General features: G+C 32.3%; 1 protein-coding gene across 2 annotated transcripts; it reads right to left on the bottom strand.

Annotated features, from left to right (window-relative positions):
- Positions 1-44: 44 nt before the first annotated feature.
- LOC116775019 (germ cell nuclear acidic protein) lies at positions 45-6379 on the bottom strand. Of its 2 annotated transcripts, none has more exons than XM_061521104.1 (9): positions 6232-6379; positions 5883-6109; positions 5537-5745; positions 4541-4654; positions 4054-4458; positions 1170-1377; positions 629-1088; positions 428-556; positions 45-355 (listed from the first exon to the last, which is right to left on the bottom strand). In XM_061521104.1, the coding sequence occupies exons 3-9, from the start codon at positions 5736-5738 to the stop codon at positions 218-220; spliced, it is 1656 nt and encodes a 551-aa protein (XP_061377088.1). In that variant the 5' UTR covers positions 5739-5745; positions 5883-6109; positions 6232-6379; the 3' UTR covers positions 45-217. The 2 variants fall into 2 exon arrangements, with proteins under 2 accessions (XP_061377088.1, XP_061377089.1); XM_061521105.1 differs by having other exon boundaries at positions 629-1085.
- Between the last annotated feature and the right edge of the window lie 3934 nt (positions 6380-10313).

The following is a 10313-nucleotide window of genomic DNA, read 5'->3' as shown; positions in this document are numbered from 1 at the left end:
AAATCATCTTAGCACCATAAGTTACAATAATAAATGCATTTTCTGACTATACAGTTAATGTGAGTATCGCTATACAATAATAAGATGATATAATTAATCCTATAATCATAACAGTCAAACTTATAATTTAATATAAATATAAATATCTTAGTAGTAAAACGCGAAAGAATATTCACGGAATTACGTATATAATGATTTGTTGTTTAAGGATAGCTATTCACTGCCTCACGACGCTTTGGTGAAAAAACATTGGCTTGGAAGCCGATCTCAGTTTTTCAGACACTACATGCGCGATTCTGGCGCTACGCTGCCAAACTAACTCCCTCGTCCTCTCATGATTGCTTTCCACTCGAACCTATAGCAAAAGAGATTTCATTAAATGCAAAAAAATTATAATATTATAGCAATCCTAGATTTATGTTAATACCTGTTTAGGTTGCAGGACTTTGATGGAATGTAAAGTTGCAACGCCTTGATTGTTAACTCTCAATGTTAGTTTTCCCAACATTTCGGCTGTTGTTGCTGTAGCTGATTTGATTTCCTTCTTCCGTCCGACCTACAATAATAAAATATATCATTCACAGTATAAACTAATATTAAAATCACGCCATAATTTATTATAACATACCTCTTTTTCAACTCTCAATATAAGCGGTCCTACGGCGAAATTACTTTTAATAGTTGTGTGGTTAGACATGATGCTAACTGCAACATCACCACTTCTTCTTAAAGTCGAGAGTCCGTAGAGTGTCCCCTTGGCTCTGGGTTTGCTCTTTTCGCTGGTTTTCACTTTGTTTTTAATGGCTGGCTTCTTTGTCGTTGTTTTTGGTGGTGGTTTAGGTTTCGCCTTTGGCTTCGTAGTCTTATTAGGTTTTGGTTTTGCAGTGGTTGCTTTTGCTTTACTGTTAGGATTTTTCGAAGCTCTTGACTCGATGGCCATTTGTTCTATATTTTCATTTGCAATGATTTCGTCTTTAGTGACAGCGTTTTCAATCTCATTTTTCTGTTCTATTTGGTTTGTCACATTTTCAGCCATTTTATTAGTAATTCCACCACGACCAGAGTTCTTCTTTTTATTTGATGTTCTGCTAAAAACATAAAATTAAAAGAAACTTAAGGTGAACCTACATCGTTTAAAGTCTATCAATGCATGAAGTAACAAATGATACCTTTTATTTGTCTTTGTCATATTCTTCTTCGGTTTTGTGGTTTTCTTATTAGCATCAATGGGTTGGAGTTTCACGTTGACAGGGTCATAAGAACGCTTCAAGATATCATTCATTTTTTCAAGAATACTATCCACAAACCTATTATACTTCACAATATAAATTGCTGGAACTGGGGCAGGCTTCTTTGGGGGTTCTTCTTCTAAAGCACCTGAACAAGTTATGGGGTTATTATAATATTGTAATCAAAACATAAAATTCTCTTTAAAGTTCATATTGCGTCATCCAGCTTGTAATTTAGATTTTTTTAAAGCAGAGATGAATAACTTGCTGGAGAATTTTTTAAACTTGAATATTTAAAAAAACATTCTGGTTCATTTTATTTTTATTAACTCCTACCTATAATCCGACCCACAGCCCCTTAAAATATATCATAAAAAAGATTCTTAATGAGAAAACATTTTTTTTTGTGAGTCCATTAACAGTTGAATTTACAGTTCTGAATTAACAGTGTTAAAGATTATTTGATCCCACTTTTAAAAACAAGTTATAGACATACTCAATTATCTCTGATCTGATTTTCTCTAAAAAAATATACGAATCAATCAATTGTATGATGCTTACTTGCAATCGTTTTTTACGCTACTATCAAATACAAAGAAGAATTCGGAGAACAGGTAACAAATTTTTGACAAATACATATTTCATTTCACTTGTGAAGCTCAAAACAAGTCTATTAATAAAAATAACGAGTGTTCAAAAGGTTCGGTAGCAACAAACACTTCACTGCGTTGCTGTAAATTGTCAAAAGTGTGTTTCGTTTCAATGGCTAGTGGTTTAAATATCTATTTTGTCATAAATTTAATTATTATATTATTATTTCATTATTATGATAAAATTGTTTATATTTTAAAATTTAAATTAAATATTCAAACATACTATTCAACAATGAATATCTCTCGAACAAAATTACCATTACTAATATATTTCGCGAGCACCTTTTGGATACTGAACCCTAATCAAACAATGAAAACTAATTTTACAGTTAGCTTACTTCGGTTGCAGTAATTGTTCATAAAAAGAGACAAGTAACTGCTAAGAATGTTGTTCAATGTTCTATTTGAATAACGATCCATACAATTATTTACTAAAAATAATATTAAAGTATACTACTGTTCGCTCATATCATGGTTCCATGCTATCACGCAACTCAATTATGCATTGGATTTACAATTCATACAGAAACACATCTAATTCTATTCACGTTGAGTGGACACGCCAAGTTAACTGTTTCTGAATCTGCGAGCCAAGTTGAATTCTAATGTCTGTTGACAATTAATAGGACTAGTCAACGGTGGATTTTCTATTTTCCACACGTAAAAGAAACTGCGTGCCGAATCATTTGCGATCCAAGAAAAAGAATTATAAAATGACGCGGATTCTCAATAAGAGGAGCCAAAGGACTAAAATTATAAATCTTTTTGTGTGCCGTGAAATGTATCTCTATCTATAAAATTATCTTTTTAATCGACGAGTGAATATCAAGCAGTGGCAGAATATTTTCTTTTCATTGAAAGAAATTAGTCGAGTCGTTTTAGGCGTTGACGGTAACAAACGAGTTTCATTTAGGTCGAAAATGAATTCTCCACTCTCCCAGAATTTCTCGACGACAAACATTTTAAAATTTCTCTTTTCGTATCTCATTAGTTCGTTTTCACTTAACTGGACGAATCGGCATGCATATTTTACGATTATTTCGTAATTTAGTGAGAGTAAAAAATTTATTCGATTTACTTTCTATCGTTTTACGGTGGTTAAATTGTCCGTCAAGGTCATTTTCAGGTAGTACAGGACAAGGTCAAAGAAAGTGTCAAGGTTGTAAAAGAAATCGGGTGGGATCAATGAACCAGTCTCGGATGAGAAAGTAAGCGACCGACAGGCCTTGTACGCGCTGTCGACCCCTTAACATAGATATATGAAACTAGTTCCGCTTTAACAGTCTCAAGAGCACGGTGTCCGGCCTTAATAGACACGTACATGATTTCTAGATCTATATCAGGCGACAGTCTCAGCTATTCCATATATAAAGTATAGGATTATACAGGGAATATTTTTAAAGGATATATAAATTGTTATTGCGGGTTAGGATTCATATTTTTGTGCGTCAAGCTACATACATAAATCGGTCAAAAGCTATTAATATATATGTAAATATTCTACTTAATAAATAATAATAAAAATAACCTAAATTATGAGTATGTTGTAAGATGTAAAATATTAATATTTTTTATTTTCGATACGGAGGGGATGTTTATATAAATATACAGAAATTGACTAGTATACATTTATTTCAACAACATCCAAATTAAATTAACATAACTAGATAATGTCACTCTTATTTGACAAAAAATTCTAGATTTTTGACCGATTGATGTTGAGCCATAATATTTTTCGTTAACGCACCGTTATTAGCAAAGGTCCAGATAAATAATAATAAATTTTACACAAAAATTAGAACAAACAGATTTATTTAAAAAAAATTGCCACGGAACTGGTGACATGATCTAGACATTAATTTAATTTTTCTCTTTTATGCCATACTTACACTTTCACACATCAAACACTCTCACTTAATAAATAAAATAAATAGAATAAATAAATAATCAATAAATAGCTAAGCTAAAGGAAGGGACCACGGGGGTCTCTCAGGTGGTTGTAAGGGCTAATGTCGCCCGATCTCGGAAGCCTGTAAACTATCTGTACTTTTTGTGCTCAACGGCTGGGGCCGCGGCAAACGTCGCTTTGGTTTTCTTAATTTTCATGTGGCTGCTTTTTTTCCCACTTTTTTTTGAATTGGCTGCAAAACCCTTCAATTTTTTAGACTCACGTGCTTGTTTCGAACTCTTCCTGCTGAGAACTTCGGAGATATCATCATCTTCATCCTCATCTTCATCATCCTCTTCATCATCATCATCATCCTCTTCACCATCAAAAGCATCAGCGATATCTTCCTCCTCCTCTTCATCATCATCGGCATCAGCGTTAGCAACAGTTTCCGAGCTAGCAGCAACGGGAGCTTCTACCTCAGCACTAGCTGGCTCTTTCTGTGCACCTTCTTGTTCATCACCCTCGACAGCAGCTTCTCCAGCTTCTGAAACTTCGGCTTCTTCAGAAACAGCTGCAGCTTCTTCAACAGGAGCGGCTGGAGCTGGTGCGGCAGGGGAGGTATCAGCACTAGCGACTACAGATTGTACTCCTGTAGATTCATCATCATCGTCATCGTCTTCTCCTCCTATAAACATTAATTAAATATAATTCGTGCTAATTACAAACTTATAAAATAATATGAATGTCTAGTTTAAATCATTATTCACCTCCTAAGATATCATCGAAGAATCTTTCCAAATAGTCGTCATCCTCATCATCTTCACCCTCCTCATCAGCCTCGTCGTCATCATCGTCATCATCGTCATCATCATCGTCGTCGTCTAAAATAAAATATTTGTAAATAAATTTATTATTGCATTAGCACTAAAACTCAAAACAATTCCAATATTTATAAAACGTATTCCAGGTTAAAATCTTCATTTTAATAAACATATATTAATAAATCATAAATGAAGATTTGTTACAATTAAAACAACAAAGTGCGTGACGTCCTATACAAGGCTCACAACTTGTAGAAAGCAGTATAGCACCAATTTCTCTTATTGAGTCTTTCTGTTTGAATTAATTAACTAATGAGAGCAGCTGTCACGCTGTTCGATCACATTCCGCTAGTCCACGTCCTGATTCATTGGAATTCTATTATAGTCACGGAACACTTCTAACATTAATCCAAAATTACTACATTCTTTACTTGCAATAGAATGGACTCATATCCGATTTGATCACTCAACTAAAAAATTATAACTGTAGTTATAGGTATACTAAAATGTTAAAAAAAACTAACTGGTGTTAACAATGTGTGAGCAAAGTTTATTGAAGTAGTTTTATTAACTCTGGCAGGTATGTTAAGTATTTGATGCATAAAGGAAGTTGGTAAACTGCATCTTTTTCAAATATTTATCCTATATTACAATTATTAATTACGCAGGTGTTAATTACTTTCCCTAAGAATCTTTCTAAATGCATTAAAAAAGGAAACCTATTTTAAAATAAATAAAATCACATATTTAAACCGTTATATTATTTGCTTATGCGAACGGTAAAATCTTCAACATGTCAATGACTCTTAGCAAACCAAAACCGTTATAATTTGTAAAACATATTTTTATTGACGATTATGTCGATTATTGCAGTTCATAAAGCGTGTATAGTTTTTTTAATTCTGAAGAACGTTTATGTATGAGGATTTATAAAAAAAGTACCTGATAATGGGTCGTCGAGATCGACATCGTCATCGTCGTCATCGTCATCATCATCATCGTCTGTTGCCGCTGGTTGTGCAGCAGGTGGTGCAGCGGATTGTCTGCCTACCTCCTTTTGCTCATCATCAGGCCGTGTGATAGGGCTCGCATAAGCCGACAACACTAAGCAGCATACCGCCGCTAACAACAACGACAACCTCATCTTGTATCTGAAACAAACAGAGGTCTTTAGTCAGCAACCTCGTCAACCACGGCGACAGTGCCCTGTCAAGCCAATGCACTGACACTTTTGCTATTCAAAACACAGCACTGTCACATCACATGCACTATCCTAAGAGCACTTCACCTTTGACTTTTCACTTGTAAGTCCTAGGGCTCCAGCGGAAAAAGTTCCGCTCGCGTCCTTCTGTATCGGTGTGCGGGACGCTATGACCGAGGCAGGCGATCGGAAACGGTATAGCAGCGGCGTCTTCACAACAGTCTCTTTTATAGAGTTACGTCACACACGCAGGGAAGGAAAGTAGTGATGGTAGCCGCTGGACATAGATCAGCGACCGAGTAGACTTTCTCTGCCTTTAAACATAAAATTCCGATAAAAGTTTGTAATTCTTAGAAAATCGCCATGTTTTCAATTCTTTACATATTTTATTAATATTTATTGATGGTTTATGTCGATAAACAAATTTTTGACTTACGTAACAGTATACACTCATCGGTCATTCGACAGGAGTCATAAGATAGTATCTGTTATGGTACCTCTGTTTATAAACTATTCTTGAGCCCATGCCGCGTAGAGGGGTTGGTTAAGTTCGATTTACTAATTTATTCAACTTATTTGACGACTGGGCATGTCTCTTTGGAGAAAAGTATCGTGGCGTGTGGTTTCGGAATCTTAAAACGTTTTAGACATTAGTATGTGAGGACCAGGCCCATACTTTCACTTAAAATTATGTATGTAAACGCGTTAAATGTACAATTCATAACGTGACGTAAAATCATAGGCAATTAATTGGGAAATATTGCCACTTTTACTTTTATATTCATGAAATTTATAGCTTTAATAGCCTTAATAAAACTAATTGAGTCGTCCAATCATTTTAAAAAATAGTAACATGATTCTAATTAAAAAATATAATACTTTAATTAACCCTCAAAAGCCGTACGTATTATTGCTTGTAGGTTTGCAAAAAAAATTCAAAACATCTATATATTCGTTACAATACGTGATAAATAACGATGGAAATCAAAGTATGATTTATTTCTTCCTAACGCTTTTAATATTTTAACGATCACCTATATTGATATAATTGTTTTACTACACTATGAGACGCTATAAAGTTTTCAATGTTGTTTAATATACTGACCATTAATGTCGCTTAGCGAGTGTTTTACTCAAGTTATGTACTTAAACACTCAAAGATTTTTATTCAGTGCAATTAATTTGATAAAATTATTCACATACTTAAAATATTTCTCTTTATCGAAAATAACAGATATATACTTTTTAAATATTTCAAGTAACAAAAATAACAGAATATACTACACAAAGTATATTAATTTATATGTAGTTATTTAATATTCCACATAAGATTTTTATCATTTTAAAGAATGGAATTCTATACATATATTAATGAAAACAGTGACAATTAAAGTCTTTGTAAAAAAAATATTTCTTTTTAATTTTGTCAAATTATCATATCTTGAAACTTCTTTAGCGTGACATAAAGTTGACCATTTGACAAAATATCTTTTATTATTTAATAGAAATGTTAAAAAGAAATCAATAAACAATTAAATTGTGATATCTAAGACTTTCAGGAGAACATATTTAAACGAGACTATTATTTGTATATCATTTTACATTTAACCCAATATTTCGTTTCGTTTATTTTACAATAACCATGATCACGGGCAGGCGAGATGAAAGTTTCCAATTTCGTAATGTATCCGAAAATCATAGTTTCATTTAAAATCAAATCTGTTAATAAGTGTTTTTTTTTACAGTCATGATATAAGTTTCTCTCGTACATTATGATATATGAGAGAAATTCATAACAGACATAACATTAGAAACGCAAAATAAAAAATATGATCGTACTCATAAAACACGAATCATGTTGTAATTTTTACTTTAGCTTGAGAAAATTAATTCAACCATCTTTATGAGCGAGTTTCTCAGCCAGTGGTTTTTCCGATCTCAATGGGCGTTACAAATCGTGAACGATTGACATCGCGATAGAGTCCCGAGCGAGGTCTAAACAAGTTCTCGGTATTGTAGCCATCAAATATTTGTATGCAGCTTGTGAATGGACTTCGAAGACTTTCTCTCCAACAGTAACACTCACACAAACGGCGTTCCTTTGGCCATTGTTACGTTGAATATCTAAATAACAGACAGTTGCAAGTCTGACTTTATTATAATGCATAATTAAGTGATAACCTAACATGGTTTTGGACTTAGACTTGACAGACCATGTAACTAAATGCGTAACAAAAAATATTGGATAGTAATAAGTCATTTGTTTCACTTCATTTAAACATATACTAATTTCCTTTCTTAGATAAATAAAAGACATTTTTAACTGGCTTTTCTTTCAAATGTCTCATTTCAAATTGTTACTCTAACAGTGACATACCGAAGCGGCGCATCCAAAAGTTGTGGTAAGGTCAACAAATTTGCAACACCGTTCGGTTACTCTAAATATTTGTATTACTCATACTAAAGTATTCTCGAAAGAAAATAGAATTATTTAATTCATTAATTTATTTTTTCAATTACATATTTAAGCTGCCCTTGAAGTCGTCTCAAGTAATGTATATAGGTACATTTAATTATAAATACATATTTAAATATAAAACTATCATAACTTTCGATTAAAAATAACTGTCCTTAATTTTATGTCAAAATAAAATTTTATAGTTAAAACAAAATATTTCTTCGAAAGAAAGCAAAGTAACCTGACGTTTCTTACGTAACTAAAGAACACGCTTGAAGCAAAATTCAAAAGCCATATACAGAATTCTCTCTTCTCTCCGGATATTAAATGAAAGTTGTTCTTGTTTACTTTATTATCCAAATATATTGATGTCGTTAACGGAAACGCACAATTTTTGAAATTTTTGAATGAATATTCATATTTTTACTTTATACATACACACGTGACATATTAATGAATTTCGTTCTATATACTTCTGATTATATTTACTGTTATTACATAAAAAATTTAACCTTATACATATATTTTTATATACCGTATTGAAAAATTTATAACCTATTGTTAAAACTAGACAGTTTATTACTTCGTCTGCTATAAATCTATCTGCATTGTATATATCTCGGCTCACAATCATTGTAATAAGTTATGTCAACCAGCGTCATGTTTCGTGTCAATTCTGATAGGAACACGCTAACGGTGATACTATAACATGACATGGTTGGCTTTAATAGCTTTACATGACTACTATTTCTTGTACAGTATTGTAGACCAACGACCGGACTAATACTTGGTTCAGCAAAAAAATAGCTTAGAAAAATTCAACTCTTTTTTTATATATAAACTGTAAAGATATCTACTCACTATTTACACTACAATTTTTATATCAAATATACTTTATCAAGAAAATTAATTTGTATGAAATATTCTATCAAGAGTTTTAGATAATAATTTTAATTCGAAAAGTCTATATATTTCGAAAGTCGATTTCAAACATAAATAAATTGTTTTGACTTTCCAAACATAATTTATTCCAAATTTAGTTGCAAAATCTAGATGAGCCAGATTCTTCGAACCAAGTTGTATTTAATATTTTGTAAAGTATAAATTAATTATTAAATGATTTATTATAATTGTATGTGTGACCTAATAAATCTGGCATCAATTAAACGACCTTGATATGGTCGACGTGAAGTAACGGGGCCTAGGGCTAGTGTTACAGAGTAGGTAACGAATATAGGTATCCTGCTCGAGTTTTAAAAAGGTACCACGGATAAAAAAATGCGTTTTCCGTAAAGAAACTAACTAAGGGAATTTCTAACCGGAGTTTCTTGCTTTTAAATTTTCTATTCTATATATGTATATCATCAGAAAATATAACAATAACAAATAAATTTATTTTGAAATAAATATATATGATAAATTTCTACTGGAAAAGTTAATACTGTTAAGCTAGGTATAATAGAAAAAATACACAACATTTATTACAATCTAAGCCGTAACACTTAATCTGTGGCTACCAAAGACCTGCGTGGCCCACTAACGACCGGTTGTTGGTACTTTCTTTCGAGCCTTCTCACTTCCGCCTGCGGGCCTCCACGCGCCAGGACTACACCCATGTGACGCCAATGAATGGCCCAACCCATGACATATTTGACAAATATTTTATAGATTTATAAACACAATTACTATAGACCAATATATTAGAATATTAAAAAGGAGCTTCAAGTGATGTTTCGTAGTATTAAGTGGATAAGCATCAGTCAAATGCAACGGGACTTAAATTTGTTTCGATCTACCAATATTTGCGCCAATACTGTGTTACACGTAGCTTCCAATATATTATTGGTAACTGGGTTTATATGACAATATTATAATGATGTACGGTCAATGAGTTTTAATTACGAATCGGAAACATAATTACATTTTACATATCCTTATTTGCTTTAAATGTTTTTATTAAGAAACACCTTATAGTCAGACTAACTAAAATTTCTAGATTAAACAATAAGAAATTATTACTTATACTATAATGTAGTATTTAAATAATACAAAATATGTAA

Source organism: Danaus plexippus, chromosome 8 (assembly GCF_018135715.1).
Source record: "Danaus plexippus chromosome 8, MEX_DaPlex, whole genome shotgun sequence".
In the NCBI taxonomy this organism is placed as follows: domain Eukaryota; kingdom Metazoa; phylum Arthropoda; class Insecta; order Lepidoptera; family Nymphalidae; genus Danaus; species Danaus plexippus.
The sequence above is the reverse complement of the archived record's forward strand: the minus strand, read 5'-3'. Positions and strand labels throughout refer to the sequence as shown.